Source organism: Geotrypetes seraphini, chromosome 2 (genome assembly GCF_902459505.1).
Source record: "Geotrypetes seraphini chromosome 2, aGeoSer1.1, whole genome shotgun sequence".
Taxonomy (NCBI): Eukaryota; Metazoa; Chordata; class Amphibia; order Gymnophiona; family Dermophiidae; genus Geotrypetes; species Geotrypetes seraphini.
The window spans coordinates 272,281,499-272,299,681 of NC_047085.1; the positions used below are offsets into that span (position 1 = coordinate 272,281,499).

General features: G+C 46.2%; 1 protein-coding gene across 3 annotated transcripts in view; it reads left to right on the top strand.

Annotated features, from left to right (window-relative positions):
- The window catches only part of LPCAT1 (lysophosphatidylcholine acyltransferase 1), a 579,323-nt gene that overhangs the window by 443,903 nt on the left and 117,237 nt on the right, over positions 1-18,183 (top strand). For all 3 annotated transcript variants that reach the window (XR_004537978.1, XM_033929666.1, XM_033929665.1), the window contains exon 10: positions 14,432-14,557. Coding sequence is in view for 2 of the 3 variants with exons in the window: in XM_033929666.1 (XP_033785557.1) it covers positions 14,432-14,557 (126 nt within the window). In the remaining variant the exon portion in view is untranslated. The remainder of the gene's footprint in view (positions 1-14,431; positions 14,558-18,183) is intronic.

Sequence of the window (18,183 nt, forward strand, 5' to 3'; positions counted from 1 at the left end):
TTTTTAATGCAGCAATGAGTAAAAAATCAAACAATACAGCATGAATCCACATTGGAACCAACGACGTCAGCAGGAGGAGCTACAACAGGACTTCACTAACTGAGCAGTTCAAGATCCTGGGGAGGAAACTGAAGCTGAGGACAAGGAGGATAGCCTTCTCAGAGATCCTGCCAGTACCGAGGGCAGATGCAAAGAGGCAGATCGAGCTGCAAGCAATAAACGGTTGGCTGAGGAGATGGTGCGAAGAGGAGGGTTTCCACTTTGTATGAAACTGGACAACTTTTTTGGGGAAGAACAAGCTCTACAGGAGGGACGGACTGCACCTGAGCACGGCTGGGACGAGGTTGCTGGCACGCAACGTCCAGAGCGGCATAGACTTGGCTTTAAACTGAGGAGAAGGGGAAAGCCGATAGTCGATCTGACCTCGACACATCGGACCAAAGTATCAAACAAGGATACTGAACCAGAAATTTGTAATAGAGGGCTCGGGACTGAGTGGGAACTTTTGGGAAAAGGACACAAGGACGCAATGCAGGGAGCCAAAGCACAAATGAACCTAGCAAGCAGGATTAAGAGAGAACAACAGGAGCCAGAGAGTCATTCAAACATGGGGAAGCAGGCTGAGGACGACACAGACACACCGCAGGATGGGGATGAACATAACAAGGCTCGGGGGCTGGCAACCCATGAGGGGGTCGGCAGGAGCGCCAAACCACGAGGAGAACCAGTGAGGAAGGCAAACAATCGGGACTTAAATTGCCTATACACTAATGCTAGGAGCCTAAGAGCCAAAATGGGAGAACTGGAAGTCATAGCCACTACAAAGGACCTGGACATAATTGGAATCACAGAAACGTGGTGGACTGATGACAACAAATGGGATGTGGCCATACCAGGGTACAAACTCTACAGGAGAGACAGGACACACAAGAAGGGTGGAGGAATAGCGCTTTATATAAAGGATTCCATACCTTCAACCAGGATGGAAACAACAGTAAGGGCGGACGGCTTGGAATCGCTATGGGTTAAGCTACCGGGAGGAACTGGAGCAGACATAAAATTGGGTCTGTACTATTGCCCACCTGGACAACTGGAAGCACTCGACCAGGACCTGGAGGCTGAACTGAGGCAGGTATGCAAAAGCGGAAGTGTGATGGTGATGGGGGATTTCAACTACCTTGGGATAGACTGGAGTATTGGACACTCAAACTGCATGAGGGAGACCAAATTCCTGGAAACCACAAGGGACTGTTTCATGGAACAGCTGGTCACGGAACCAACATGGGGAGATGCCACACTTGACCTAATCCTCAATGGGCTAGGGGGACCTGCAAAGGAGGTGGCGGTGCTAGGACCCCTAGGAAACAGCGATCACAACATGATCCAGTGCAGGCTGGAAATTGGATCATCAAAGGTGAAAAGAACCACAGCGACAGCACTCAACTTCAAAAAAGGGAATTATGATGGCATGAGGAAAATGGTGGGAAAGAAACTCAATGGCAACGCAAGGAAGATGGAGTCCGTAGAAAAAGCCTGGTCCCTACTCAAGGGCACAGTGCACGAGGCACAGAACCTGTACGTCCCCAGGTTCAGGAAGGGGTGCAAAAAAAATAGAACAAAAAACCCAGTGTGGATAACAAATGCAGTGAAAAAGGCGATAAGTGACAAAAAAGCATCGTTCAAAAAATGGAAAAAGGACCAAACAAAGGACAACCAAAAGGAGCACAAAGAACACCAAAGGGAGTGTCACCGTGTGGTTAGGAAAGCTAAAAGAGAATATAAGAAGAGACTGGCGGGGGAAGCAACAAACTTCAAATCGTTCTTCAGGTACGTGAAGGGGAAGCAACCGGCAAGGGAGGAAGTGGGGCCATTGGATGATGGAGACAAAAAGGGAGTGATAATGGAGGAAAAAGAGATAGCTGACAGGTTGAATAAGTTCTTCACGTCAGTCTTCACGAGGGAGGACACATCCAATATTCCGGAACCCGAGGACATTGTAAATGGGGATCGGGATGAAAAGCTGGTCCAACTAGAGGTAAGCCAAGAGGATGTCCTCAGGCAGATAGACAGACTAAAGAGCGACAAATCGCCAGGTCCGGACGGCATTCACCCAAGGGTACTCAAGGAACTAAGGAACGAAATAGCAGAGCCACTTCGCCAAATATGTAACCTATCCTTAAAAACTGGAGAGATCCCGGAGGACTGGAAAATAGCAAATGTCACGCCCATCTTCAAGAAGGGTTCAAGGATGACCCGGGAAAGATGAGGCCGGTGAGCTTGACCTCGGTCCCGGGAAAGATGATGGAAGCACTGATTAAGGACAGCATCTGTGAACACACAGAAAACAATGGACAGCTAAAGTCGAGTCAGCACGGCTTCTGCAAGGGTAGGTCATGCCTCACAAACTTATTGTACTTCTTTGAGGGGGTAAACAGCCAGGTGGATAAAGGGGAATCCATTGACATCATTTACCTTGACTTCCAAAAAGCCTTCGACAAGTTACCGCACGAGCGACTGCTTAAAAAGCTGTGGAAACACGGGGTGCAAGGGGAGGTCTACCGATGGATCAAGAACTGGCTGGCAGGCAGGAAACAGAGGGTTGGAGTAAAGGGCCATTACTCAGACTGGCAATGAGTCACGAGCGGAGTTCCACAGAGGTCGGTGCTGGCACCGCTCCTGTTCAATATATTTATTAATGACCTGGAGGCGGGAATAAAATGTGAGGTTATTAAATTTGCGAATGACACCAAACTCTATAGCAGGGTTGAAACTACGGAAGACTGCGAAGATCTGCAGTGGGACCTAAAGACACTAGAAGAATGGGCCAAAAAGTGGCAAATGAGCTTTAACGTAGGGAAATGCAAGGTCATGCATGTAGAGAAAAAGAACCCGATGTTCAGCTACAAATGGGGGGATCACTGCTAGGGGTAAGTAACCTTGAAAGAGACCTGGGAGTGATGGTAGACACAACTTTGAAGGCGTCGGCACAGTGCGCCACAGCCTCAAAAAAAGCAAACAAAATGTTGGGTATCATTAAGAAGGGTATCACGACCAGGACGAAGGAAGTCATCCTGCCACTGTATCGTGCAATGGTGCGCCCGCATCTGGAATACTGTGTCCAGTACTGGTCGCCGTACCTCAAGAAGGACATGGCGGTACTTGAGGGAGTCCAGAGAAGAGCAACTAAACTGATAAAGGGAATGGAAAACCTCTCATATACTGACAGACTGAAAAAGCTGGGGCTGTTCTCCCTGTAAAAGCGGAGACTTAGAGGAGACATGATAGAAACCTTCAAGATCCCGAAGGGTAAAAGGTAGACAGGGACAGATTTTTCAGATTATGGGGAAACACAAGTACAGGGGGCACTCGGAGAAATTAAAAGGGGACAGGTTTAGAACAAACACCAGGAAGTTCTTTTTCACCCAGAGGGTGGTGGATACATGGAACGCGCTTCCGGAGGCTGTGATAAGCCGGAGCACGTTACAAGGCTTCAAAGAAGGTTTGGATAGGTTCCTAGAGGATAAAGGAATTGAGGGGTACAGATAGGAGTAGAGGTAGGTCATAGGGATAGTCAGGGACCACTGCTCAGGAAATGGGCCTGATGGGCCGCCGCGGGAGCCGACCGCTGGGCGAGATGGACCTCTGGTCTGCCTCAGCGGAGGCAACTTCTTATGTTCTTATGTTCGTAATTGAGAGAAGCACTTTTCAGGACAATGGTTGCATAAGAAAAACATGCCAAAACTGAACTGGAAACCCCAAAACAAACTCAGCAAGTACTTCATTTTGTACTAAACACAATTGATGGCATATCCATGAGAGGGGACTGGGCCTCCCACTTTGAGCTTAGACCCCCTCAAAATGAACATCTCCCTTGCTGTAGCTGATGGGATATTATGTTTTTCCATCATCTTCATCCCAGTTTCTGCTTTTGTCTATCTTCTACTAATTCTGTTTCCAGGCCTCGGGAATCCCGGTTCCATCCACTTGGGAGTCCCATGAGCCTGGAGGAACCCCGCAGGAGTCCCATAGACCTGGGGGGGGATCCCTGTTCCCATGCAGACCTCTATTCCAGACTGTACTCATTGCCTGGAGGCAGATGCTTTTCTCCCTCCATTTCCACTTGTTCTCAGGACACTTGTCAAATTCAAACACGAATCAGCCACCATGATTCTGATAGCTCCTCGGTGGCCCAGACAATAATGGTTCTCCCTTCTACTTCAATTCAGCATCAGGGAGCCTCTTCTTCTTTCATTTTTTCCTTATCTTCTTACACAGAATCATGATTCTCTTCTTTATCCCAACCTGCAGTCTTTACACCTGACATCTTGGTATCTCTCAGGTTGACTTCACCTGATCTTCAGTTTTCTCAGTCTGTTAGGGACATCTTGTATGCTTCCAGAAAACCAGCCACAGGACAATGTTATACTCAAAAATGGACTTGGTTTTCTGCTTGGTGCAATCTAATCTAATCTTCCATTTGTGCGACGCACATACCTATACGGGCTCAAAGCGACAGATCAAGGAGGAAAGGGGAAAGCAGAGGGGAGGGGGTATGGAGACGATAGGATAGGGGGACACAGAAGATGGGGGAGTTATACAAAAATTAAGCCTGTTAATTGTCAAAGAGGTGAGTCTTCAGGTTTTTTCTGAATGTAGTGTAGTTTGTCTCTGTCCTGATAACTTCTGGTAGGTCATTCCAGGTTTTTACACCCAGATAAGTTAACATAGAGTGGAAAATTCGCTTGTAGTGGAGTTCTTTTGTGGATGGTAGATTTAATTGGATTCTGTTAAGGATTCTTTTTGATGTCGACCAAACATTAGAGAATAATTGGATGAGAGGGGCTGCTGAGCTTCCGTATAGGATCTGGTGTAGGATACAAAACGATTTGAAAATTATTCAGGATGATATTGGGAGCCAATGTAGTTGCCTGATAAAGGTTGTGATTGAGTCAAATTTCTTTAATTTGTAGATTATTCAAACTGCTGTGTTCTGGATGAGTTGTAGTTTGTGGATGAGAGAGGTGTTGATGCCAAGGTAGGCAGAGTTGCAATAGTCCAGTTGAGGTAGGACCTTCATCTGAACGATTAGAGTAAAGTGGTGTGGGTGGAAGTATGACCTTGTGAGTAACAGTTGACGCATAGTGTAGATGGTCTTCATCATCAGGAGCCACAATCCACCTCCTTGTCTTTGATTGTGGATTATCTTTTCCATTTATCCCAATCTGGCCTCAAGTCCATCTCTATTAGAGTCCATCTCAGTGCAAGTGCTGCTTTTCATCAACCATTAGATGGAAAACCTCTCTCTGCTCTTCCTGTGGTTTCCAAATTCATGAAAGGACTGTTCAATGTTAAACCACCTCTCAAACCACCTCCAGTGGTTTGGGATCTTAAAGTTGTATTTGCTAAACTAATGAAGCCTCCATTTGAACCAGTGTCTACAGCTCATCTTAAATACCTCACTTGGAAAGTAGTTTTCCTCATTTCTCTAATGTCTGCTTGCAGAGTTAGTGAACTTAAAGCCTTGGTAGCGGATCCACCATTTACAGTATTCCATCTTGATAAAGTACTGCTTAGCACTTCCCACAGGGACCCCCCCCCCAGGTCTACAGGACTCCTGCGGGGATCCCCCCAGGCTTACGGAACTCCTGCGGGGGTGGAATCAGGGTTCCCGAGGCCTGGAAAGAGAACTAGTAGAAAATAAACAAAAACAGAAACTGGAACCAAGATGATGGAAAAACAAAATGTTCCATCAGCTTCAGCAAGGGAAAGTTCATTTTGAGGGGGTCTAAGCTCAAAGTGGAAGGCCTAGCCCCCTCTCATGGTTATGCCACCAATTGTGTTTAGTACAAAATGAAGTACTTGCTGAATTTGTTTTGGCACGTTTTTCTTATGCAACCATTAACCTGAAAAGTGCTTCTCTCAAATAGCTTTAAATGATTTTGATCCTGTATTGCTTGATTCTTTACTTATTGCTGCATTAAAGACCATTTGTGGATCTTGGACAGACCTCTCTCAAGTTATCTATGCCAGATGGTGGAACCAGATTTGTTTGCTCTGCAGATATGAGCTTTATATTGCCAAAAAAATCCAACTCTGTTCTAATTCTTTCCGGTGATGTATGCATCTTTTATTTCTGTTCACTGTTATTTGTTTATATTGTATTTTATTGTTGGTTTAAATAAACTAAGACTTAAAAAAATCAAACCTGTCAGAAGTAATTGCTGCTTTTTGTGAGGACAGGTAACTTTTATGGGTGGGATGGGCAGGGACAAAGGGGATTCCTCACGGGGTTAAGTGGGGACGGAGGGGATTCCTCGTGGGGACGGGCGGGGAAGGAAAAGATTTTGGTGGGACAGGCTCGGGTGGGAGACTTGTGGGGACGGCGGGATTTCTGTCCCCTTGCAACTCTCTACTTCGCACCCATCCAAAGTTCTTACCCAAAGTTGTTACTGAGTTTCATTTCAATCAATCGAGTGTTCTTCCAGTAATTTTTCCCAAGCCTCGTTCTCATCCTGGGAAACAGTTCTTCATACTCTGGACTGCAAACGAACATTGGCCTACTATTTGCAAAGGACTAAATCCCACAGATCTTCTCAACAAATTTGTGTCTCCTTTGATCCAAACAAGTTGGGGCATCCTGTTTCCAAGAGGAAAATTTCCAACTGGTTGGCTGCTTGAATCTCGTTTTGTTATTTTCATGCTGGGCTGCAACTGGAGGGTAGTGTCACAGCCCACAAAGTTCGATCCATGGCAGCTTCGGTAGCTTTCCTACGTTCTATTCCTATAGATGAAATATGCAAAGCTGCTACTTTAACCTCGATTCACTCTTCACTTCTCATTACTGTCTGGAATCCTATTCCAGATGGGAAGGCCACTTTGGCCAAGCAATATTACAAAACTTATTTTTTAATTGGCCAACTCTCCCACCATCCCATTTTTGGTTAGCTTGGAGGTCACCCATATGTGAGAATATGCTGCCTGGTTGTCCTGGGATGAAGCACAGTTACTTACCATGACAGGTGTTATCCAGGGACAGCAGGCAGATATTCTCATAACCCACCCACCCACCTCCCCCTGGTTGACTTTTTAGCTGGCTATCTGAATTGAGGAGCCGCGCGCCTACGTTAGGTAGGAAGGCACTCATGCATGCATAGTACGGTCAGTCTTGAACTTTCTAAAGTTCTTAAAGTGCAAGAGCACTATACCAGCTGTCCATACTGGGGCTCTGTGAATGACGTCACCCATATGTGAGAATATCTGCCTGCTGTCCCTGGATAACACCTGTTACGGTAAACAACTGTGCCGTTTCTTCCACTCATAGTTCCATCACATGTCAGCTAGAAATAAAGTTTCCAGCAGTATGTGCTTTCCATTAACACGACAGAGTGAATTCCTCAGCAGACAAGGCTGAAGCAGCCTGTTTAGAGTGCTGCCGGTCCAATGCTGTTTTGGATGAAGGTATATAGGATTCACTCGTGGTCGACGGGGTTCATATGGGAGGGAAGGATGGAAGGTCAGGGGGGTTCGGCTGCACGGCAGGAGTTGCTCAAGGGTTCTGCTGCACAAGGGATGGGAGGGAGGAAAGGATAGAAGCTGGGCAAGGGTTCTGCAGAGGGTGATGGGAGAGAAGGATAGAAGCTGGGCAAGGGTTCTGCTGCAGAGGGGGATGGGAGGGAGGGAAGGACAGAAGCTGGGCAAAGGAGGGGAGGAAAGATGCACATGTGGGGGGAGAGAAAGGAAAGAGGAAAAATTGGGGTGGAGAGGAAAGGAGAGATGTTCATGTACATAACCCGAAAATAAGGTCTAGTGCATTTTGTGGGCCCAAAATTAATATGACACTGTCTTATTTTCGGGGAAACGCAGTAGATTCATTGTAGCTCTCTTTTCCACTATTCCTTCCTTTAATTTGGACAAGGTCTTATATCTCTTACTTGATCCTCAAGTTTCTGAGCTTAGTACTCTCCTCTTCTTTCAGTAGACGATGAGGCCGGTGTCTGCATATAAATTTACATATACCTCTTAAGTTTTCCTTCTCTATCCAATATTTCCATTCCCCGTTCTTCATTTCTTTACTAAACTTCTTTGCTGTTTTCCCTTTTTCCATCATAACTCCTGAGAAGTACCGTATTTTCACACATATAATGCGCATACGTGTATAACACGCATACGCGTATAGCGCGCGGGAACAACATATTTATGTAAAAAAAATTCTATATAGCACGCACACGCGTATACTGCGCATGCTGCTAAAACCTCCTCCCGCCACCCCCGCTTACTCCCTCTTCTGGCCCTGCGAACCGGCATCCTCCCCCCCCACGATACTACATCCCCCCCAGCACCGCAAAGACATCGCTTACCCCGATTGGGCACCGGCACCAGCACCAATGCATAGGACGTGCCAGTGCCCGAAGATCCTCCCTCGCCTGGGCTGGGCTGGGCGGTGTGAGGGAGATCCTCCCTCTTCCCTGTGCTGGGCTGGACTGGGCTTTGAGCATTTGCGCATGCTCAAAGCCTCTGGTCTCGCTCTCTCCGAGATTCTCTCATAACCGCGGGAAACCATCTTCATGTCATTCTTTAAGGATAGAGGTAAGAATCAAAGTATGAATGGCCACAACCACTGACCCGCAAGCTTTGCTTTGAAGAATGCTGGTGTAGAAGGACTGAGGTTGAAATAGATACTAGAAAATGACATGGGATTATTTCCCGCGGTTGTCCGCGGGGACAGGAACAGTGATGAATTTTGTCACCGTGTCATTCTCTAGTCTCAAGGCTTTTTTCTGAAAGCTTAAAGTGACAGTACACTTTAAAAAAATTTTTTTTATTGAATTTTAATTAACGGATAACAACACAGAACAGAATGCAAATGAAATACCACAAGGAATAAAGTTCCCCATCCCAGATCAGGCCTAACTAATACAGAGTACTCTTGACTAAACAAAGAATCATAGGCCAGCTAACAACCCTTCAGCTCCTGTTGTCAACCCAAAACTCGCCCCTTCCCCCCCTCCCCAACCAACCCCCCCCATTAGCCAATGTCCACCAAGAAAGAGGAGTTTGCAGTATGTCCTTCAGCATACCACCCCCATAACAGTACACTTTATCACTGCCCATACTGTGCTCTGTGGATGACATCACCCACATGTGAGAATATCTTCCTGCTGTCCCTGGATAACACCTATTACAGTAAGTAACTATGCTATATAGCTCTGTCTGCTTATTGGCTGATGCCAATGAACCATAGGGCCCTTGCATGTAATTTAGAATATAGCTACTCATCTACTTCATGCAGCTCATCCCTATGATCATGTCACTTTCCTTTTTGTTGAATATAACTGGCTTCCAGCTAACTATTAGATCAAATTTAAAGGCAATACCTAAGATTTTAAAGTCTTTAGAACAAGATTACATGTCCTTCTTTATGACTCTTTGATATTATTGTTATCCACATGGCCACTGCATTCAATATTGATAAAGAAAAGGTGAGTAGTGGAGTCCCTCAGGGTTCGGTGCTGGGGCTGATCCTGTTCAATATGTTTGTGAGTGACATCACTGAAGGGTTAGAAGGAAAAGTTTGCCTTTTTGCGGATGATACCAAGATTTGTAACAGAGTAGACCCTGAAGAGGGAGTGGAAAATATGAAAAAAGGATCTGTAAAAGTTAGAGGAATGGTCTAATGCCTGGCAACTAAAATTCAATGCAAAGAAATGCAGAGTAATGCATTTGGGGATTAATAATAGGAAGGAACCGTATATGCTGGGAGCTGAGAAGCTGATGTGCATGGACGGGGAGAGGGACCTTGGGGTGATAGTGTCTGAAGATCTAAAGGCAAAAAAACTATGACAAGGCAGTGGCTGCTGCCAGAAGAATGCTGGGCTGTATAAAGAGAGGTGTAGCCAGTAGAAGGAAGAAGGTGTTGATGCCCCTATACAGGTCATTGGAGTATTGTGTTCACTTTTGGAGACCGTATCTGGCGAAGGACGTAAGAAGACTTGAAGCAGTCCAGAGGAGGGCGACGAAAATAAGAGGCTTGCGCCAGAAGACGTATGAGGAGAGACTGGAAGCCCTGAATATGTATACCCTAGAGGAAAGGAGGGACAGGGGAGAAATGATTCAGATGTTCAAATACTTGAAGGGTATTAACATAGAACAAAATCTTTTCCAGAGAAAGGAAAATGGTAAAACCAAAGGACATAATTTGAGGTTGAGGGGTGGTAGATTCAAGAACAATGTTAGGAAATTCTACTTTACGGAGAGGGTGGTGGATGCCCAGAATGCTCTCCCAAGAGAGGTGGTGGAGAGGAAAATGGTGACGGAGTAAAAAGAAGTGTGGGATGAACAGTGAACACAGAGGATCTAGAATCAGAAAATAATATTAAATATTGAACTAAGGCCAGTACTGGGCAGACTTGCACGGTTTGTGTCTCACAATTCTAGGCAGTTAACATAAAAACATAAAGGTGTCCAGCACACTCCATCATTACCTGCAAGTTTTCTATGTATAAAATTTACATCATCAGCTTTTAGAATAGTGCAGTATTAACTTTGTGATAGAAGCCATGAACCACATACAGCTCTATACAAGCCTTTTCTGTGGCTCCTCAGTGCTGATGGAAGCTACCCTTCTTTATATGGCCATTTGGGAGAGGATGCTCTGGGGAGGGCTTCTATGGCTGGGAGGGTGTAGATGGACTGGAGTCGGTTTTGACAGATTTCGGCAGTTGGAACCCAACCACAGTACCAGTAGAGCTTTGGATTCATGCCCAGAAATACCTAAGAAGGAAAAATTTAAAAAATTCAAATTGAATCAAGTTGGGCAGACTGGATGGATCATTTGGGTCTTTATCTGCTGTCATCTACTATGTTACTATGTTAAATGCTAGCTATCCCTCCTCCCTCGCAAACATGAAAGCAATCCACCTGAGAATCTAGATTTTACATCTTAGTGCCTCTCCTTGGGAGTGCCCTTCCAAAATTTATTCATCTGGAGCATTCGTATTTAGATTTAAGTTTGCACTGAAGACCTAGCACTTTTCAATAAGGCCTTTAGAAAGTACTCTCTCTAGTCTGCTGTATTTGTATTTACCCACTTTTACTTTTTTCCCAACTGAATTTTACTTCTTAATTTTAAATTTGTAAACTAGTATATCAAGATGGTGAATAAAGAAAATGGTCTTTATCTGCTATCATTTTTTCCTTTTCTTATCAGTCTGACTTTGAGTCAGTAGTGTTGGTACCACCTTTGTGTGTGGATAAATTTTGTGCTCGTAGCAATTGACACAAGCAAAATTTAAGTATAAAATTGTAAATGAATCTCACAATTTATTTTTATGAGATAAAGACAAGTATTTGTATTTTACTCACATTGGTTTTCATAGGAATATTTTTGTGACATTTGGACAAGATAAATATGAAAGACAGTCTTTATGAAATTTATTAACAAAAAGATTGATATTCAAAACAATTTATCTTATTAATTGGATAAATTGTCTTTTTTCAAATATTGGACTTGCTACCTGGTTAAGTTTTAGACTAGAAAATGACATGGGGACAAATTTTTCCCCATCCCCACAGGAACTCAATGTCCCTGTCCCATTCCTGTAAGCTCTTCCTTAACCGCATAATCCTTGAGCACTTATGATTTTAAAGTGATACCTCATCTGCACAAGTTTGAGGCTTGTGCAGATGAGGACAAAGCTTGTAGGAATGGGGCAGGGACAAGAAAAGAACTCTCCAGGATGGGAAAATGATTCTCGCGGGGACGGGGAAAAATATATCCCCATGTCATTCTCTATTTCAGACTTACCGTATTTTCGCGGATATAACGCGCGCGTTATACGTGATTTTACGTACCGCGCATACCCCTCGCGCGTTATATGCCTGAGCGCGGTATACAAAAGTTTTTAAACATAGTTCCCACCCCGCCCGACGCCCGATTCACCCCCCCAGCAGGACCGCTCGCACCCCCACCCCGAACGACCGCTCGCACGCGCTCCCACCCGCACCCGCATCCACGATCGGAGCAAGAGGGAGCCCAAGCCCTCTTGCCCGGCCGACTCCCCGACGTCCGATACATCCCCCCCCCGGCAGGACCACTCGCACCCTCACCCCGAAGGACCGCCGACTCCCCAACAATATCGGGCCAGGAGGGAGCCCAAACCCTCCTGGCCACGGCGACCCCCTAACCCCACCCCGCACTACATTACGGGCAGGAGGGATCCCAGGCCCTCCTGCCCTCGACGCAAACCCCCGCCCCCCAACGACCGCCCCCCCCCAAGAACCTCCGCCCGTCCCCCAGCCGCCCCGCGACCCCCCTGGCCGACCCCCACGACACCCCCACCCGCCTTCCCCGTACTTTGTGTAGTTGGGCCAGAAGGGAGCCCAAACCCTCCTGGCCACGGCGACCCCCTAACCCCACCCCGCACTACATTAAGGGCAGGAGGGATCCCAGGCCCTCCTGCCCTCGACGCCACCCCCCCTCCCTCCAACGACCGCCCCCCCCCAAGAACCTCCGACCGCCCCGCGACCCCCCTGGCCGACCCCCCCACCCCCCTTCCCCGTACCTTTGGAAGTTGGCCGGACAGACGGGAGCCAAACCCGCCTGTCCGGCAGGCAGCCAACGAAGGAATGAGGCCGGATTGGCCCATCCGTCCTAAAGCTCCGCCTACTGGTGGGGCCTAAGGCGCGTGGGCCAATCAGAATAGGCCCTGGAGCCTTAGGTCCCACCTGGGGGCGCGGCCTGAGACACATGGTCGGGTTTGGCCCATGTGCCTCAGGCCGCGCCCCCAGGTGGGACCTAAGGCTCCAGGGCCTATTCTGATTGGCCCACGCGCCTTAGGCCCCACCAGTAGGCGGAGCTTTAGGACGGATGGGCCAATCCGGCCTCATTCCTTCGTTGGCTGCCTGCCGGACAGGCGGGTTTGGCTCCCGTCTGTCCGGCCAACTTCCAAAGGTACGGGGAAGGGGGGTGGGGGGGTCGGCCAGGGGGGTCGCGGGTCGGTCGGAGGTTCTTGGGGGGGGGCGGTCGTTGGAGGGAGGGGGGTTTGCGTCGAGGGCAGGAGGGCCTGGGATCCCTCCTGCCCGTAATGTAGTGCGGGGTGGGGTTAGGGGGTCGCCGTGGCCAGGAGGGTTTGGGCTCCCTTCTGGCCCAACTACACAAAGTACGGGGAAGGCGGGTGGGGGTGTCGTGGGGGTCGGCCAGGGGGGTCGCGGGTCGGCTGGGGGACGGGCGGAGGTTCTTGGGGGGGGGCGGTCGTTGGGGGGAGGGGGTTTGCGTCGAGGGCAGGAGGGCCTGGGATCCCTCCTGCCCGTAATGTAGTGCGGGGTGGGGTTAGGGGGTCGCCGTGGCCAGGAGGATTTGGGCTCCCTCCTGGCCCAATATTGTCGGGGAGTCGGCGGTCCTTCGGGGTGGGGGTGCGAGTGGTCCTGCCGAGGGGGGAGAAGAATCGGACGTCGAGGGGGGGCATCAGGCTTTCAGGATGGGGACAGGACTTCAAGGGGGGACAGGCAGACCTTCAAGGGGGGACAGGACTTCAAGGGGGACAGGCACGGAGAGGCGGGGCAGTGCACCGAAAGTCAGGGCGGGTGAACGGTGAGTCGGGGCAACCAGAGGAGAGTCGGGGCAGTGCACCGAAAGTCAGGGTGAGTCGGGGCAACCAGATGAGAGTCGGGGAGGGCGAAAGGAGAGTCGGGGTGGCCAGAGGAGAGTCGGGCAGCATGCGCGTTATATGCCTGAGCGCGGTATAGAAAAGTTTTTGTACATATCATCGTGATTTCTGCGCGCTATACCCCTGTGCGCGTTTTACAATGGTGCGCGTTATATCCGCGAAAATACGGTAGTGCAGTCTATGCATAATGTTACCCAATTAAAACAAGGGAGGGCCAGGAAGCATCCTGATATCCAACAGTATCCAGTTAAAGGTAATTGCTTAAATCTGGCTATAAAAATCACTTACCTGGTTATCTATATACTTGTTCTGTTAACTAGATATCTCATTAAGGGGTCCTTTTACTAAGGCGTGCTAGCCGTTTTAGCACGCACTAAATGCTAACCCTTCCATAGACTATAATGGACGCATTAGCATTTAGTGCGTGCTAAAATGGGTAGCGCACCTTAGTAAAAAAAAACCTTAATATTTGGTTAATGTTAACCAGATGCAGAGCTGCTGAATACTGACTATCAGATACCATTGGGTTCAAATGCTCAAACCTGAATCATTTGTAAGAATTTCAGGAATGTATCATTAGGCTTACAATATTATTAAAGCATGCAGCTTTCCTGAACAAGAGTAATGATCAAGGTTATTGGATATCATATTCATTTCTGTACCTAATGTGTAATTTAAAGCTGTTTTCTATTAAATACTGTGCATCTTTAATATTAAAGTGTTTTTAAAAAATTCAGTAAAATTCATGAATTTTTCTTTACTTGAAGGGCTTTGGGAATTCCTGTAACAGACTTCACATTTGAAGATTGCCAACTGGCTTTAGCTAAAGGACAGCTTCCTCTTCCTTCAAGCACTTCTCTTTTAGAATTTGCAAAACTTATGAGAAGCCTTGGGTGAGCATTAATTTGTGGGTTTTTTCTGTAATTTCACACACTTCATCTAACCTTATAAACTTATGTATGAAGTCTGTATTAGCCTCTGCATAGAAGCTCAATGTTAAATGTAAGTGTGCTGATGGACATTCAAGTATCGCAGTCCAAATTTGTTTTACACAGATGATATTAACTTGATAATACCAAAGATATCAGAAATAATTATTCCAAAATTGTGCCTACATTTCCACGTGATTATATAGTACCTTGTCAAGTATCTTCACTCTCCTTTACAATTTTTTACATTTGGATGTTTAAAAAATACAATTAAAATAGGTTTGTTTTTTTGAACTATGTAACATATTCTATGCTTTCAGTGTGAAAGAACAATATAATTAAGAATAAGAAACCAAAAAAGTCTTGTTTGCATAACTCTCCATCTCCTTTTACTTATAAACCTATGTTTGAAGTCTGCATTAGCCTCTGCACAGAAGCTCAGTTACATGTAGGTGTGCTGATGAACAATCCAGTATCGCAGTCCAAATTTGTTTTACACAGATGATATTAATTTGATCATACCAAAGATATCAGAAATAATTATTCTAAAATTGTACCTACATTTCCACGTGATTATATAGTACCTTATTAAAAGTCTTCACGCTCCTATACAATTTTTCACATTTGGATGTCTAAAATACAATTAAAATAGGTTTGTTTCATTGAACAATATAACATATCTAATATAATAAAACCCTAAGCCGCACATGCGCACTCTTACCAGCGTGCTCCCGTTTTCTGTGCGCTGTAGGTCCCTGCAGGTAGGAGTGTGCAAGCACGGCTTAGGGTTTTGTCGGCTTCAGGCGGCGCGGAGGCTGTCGGCTGCGGCGGCTCTTGGCATCTGCAGGCTGCGGCGGCTTGAGGCGGCTGTCGGCGGAGGGCAGATGCGAGGTAAGGGATGCTGCTGGACAGGGGAAGAGATGGGAGGGGAGAAAAAGGAAGGAAGGCCTACTGCTGGACAGGGGAGCAGGAAAGGTGCTAGGGGGGAAGAAAAAGGAAGGGAGGCCTACTGCTGGACGGGGGAGCAGGAAAGAGGTACTGATGGACAGGGGAAGAGACGGGGGGAGAAAAAGGAAGGGAAGCCTACTGCTGGACAGGGGGACAGGAAAGAGGTGCTGCTGGACAGGGGGGAGATTAAAAAAAGGCCCGGAACTTCCTCTCTGACGTTAGAATTGAGGTCGGGTGGTGACAGTTGGTCAGCCCCTCACTCCTCTTTACGGGGAAGGGAACCAGGGAGAGCTCAGAACTCGGCAGCTGCCTGTTCCCCGATGGCAGCAGTGGCAGCCTATTCCCCAGCGGCGGTGGCTTGGGAGAAGGCAGGGAGAAAGAAAGAAATAAAGGGGGGACAAGGAGACAGAAAGAAAGAATGGAGACAGGAGACAGACAGAAAGAGGGCATGGAGAGAGAAAGACAGAGAGAAAGAAAGAAATGGGGCAAGGAGAGAGAGGAAGACAGACATACAGAAAGAAAGAAAGAAGGGGGCAGGGTGAAAGAATGATAAAGTTGGGGGAAGGAATGAGATCTGGAGGAGAGGAAACATACAGGGGCTGAAAGAAGGGAAGAAATATTGGATGCACAGTCAGAAGAATAAAGTGCAACCAGAGACTCATGAAATCGCCAGACAACAAAGGTATTTTATTTTCAATTTAGTGATTCAAGTTTCAAGTTTCAAGTTTTATTTATATTTGATTAATCACTTAATTAAAATTGAATTAAAATGTGTCCGTTTTGAAAATTTATATCTGCTGTCTATATTTTGCACTATGGCCCCCTTTTACTAATCCACAATAGCTGTTTTTAGCGCAGGGAGCCTATGAGCATCAAGAGCAACACAGGGCATTCAGCGCAGCTCCCTGCGCTACAAAACATTATCACGGTTTAGTAAAAAAGGAGGGGATATATTTGTCTATTTTTGTATAGTTGTTACTGAGGTGACATTGCATAAAGTCATCTGCCTTGACCTCTTTGAAAACCCGCAGAATATAAATGATAATTAACATTTTTTCTGCGTACAGTATGCTTTGTGTTTTTTAAAATTTTATTGTTGGTAGATCATTTTGACTTGGCCACAAAGGTAAGGGGGAGGGAGGGAGGGGAGCTGCTGAAAGACATCTAGTAATCCTTGCAGGCTTGACTGTGCAGGGAATTATTTTTGTAAAATCATGTTTTGTTATGTGACTGGCATTATTTAGACTTTAATTTCTATGAATGGATAGAATGAAAATGATATAAAATTGCTTGCTTGTTTTTATGTGCATGCACTGAAGGGAAGTGGAGATATAGTGGGCTGAGGACGCTGAAGGGAAATGGGGAAGAGAGAGTGGGGAGAAGACGCTGATTTATAATTGACAATTGTACAGAATATTGTTTCTTTTTATACTTTAATATAATAAGTATAAAACTATTCGAGGCTTGTGTGGATGGGATCAGATGGTTTGCGGGGATGGGGACCGAGCTCACGGGGACGGGGCAGGGATGGAGACAAATTTTTTTCCCGTGTCATTCTCTAGGCTCTGCCATGAATCGATTTCGAACACATGCGGGCAAGCGGGGTGTCAGTTGGGTTGACGTAGCCGTCATAGCGCAAGCAGGCACGGGGTATGGCTTTCAAAAAAAAATCTTAATCGTACTGCTGATTTTGGCTTTTTTGACTAATGACTTTGCATACCACTGGGATAGGGGTTGTCAGTAGATTTTCTTTTGGGCTCAGGTCAGGGCTTTGAATGAGCCACTTAGGGACATTCACTTTATTTTTGCTGAACCATTTAATTGTTCTTTTTCCTATATGCTTTTCATCGTTGTCCTGCTGAAAGTTGAATCTAATCCCCAGTCTCATACCTATTGCAAACTGGAATACGTTTTCCACCAGGAACTGCCTTTAGTTTATACAATCCATGTTACCTTTGATCTTTTCACACACTACCTTCTTCCCACTGCTGTAAAGCATCCCTCAGCATAATGCTTCCACCATTAGTGTACTGTAGCAGGGAGACATGCTCACAAACCTTTCTTCCACATGTAAACAATGTTACTTTCTTTTTAAATGCAACATGGCATATTATATGGATTTTGTTCAGCAGTGGCTTCCTTTTTGTCTCCTTTTCCTACAGATCATGTTTGTGCAGTAATCTTGAAATTGTTGAATAGTCAACATTTTCCCCAGTCTCAGCCAGAGATATTTGTATTTCTATTAAAATTATCTTAGGTTTAACTGTAATAATCCAAAGCAGTTTGCATAGCTTCCGACTGTTTAGTTTGGTGGAATGGCCTGATAGAGGTAGTGCCTTGGTATTCCCAACTGTTTCATAGAAACATAAGCTTTGTCTGCCATCATTTTCTATCTGCCTATTAGTGCCATCTACTATCTCTTTCTCTCCCTTAGAGATTATATGTGCTTTTCACAAACTTTTTTACATTCAGATAGTCTTCTTTTCCACTGTCTTTACCAAGAGGCCATTCCATGCATTCATCACCCTTTCTGTAAAGAAATATTTCCTGAAATTACTCTTGAGTCTATGCCCTTTCATCTGTATTCTATGCCCACTCATACCAGAGATTCCTTCATTTGGAAGAGACTTACCTCCTGTGTA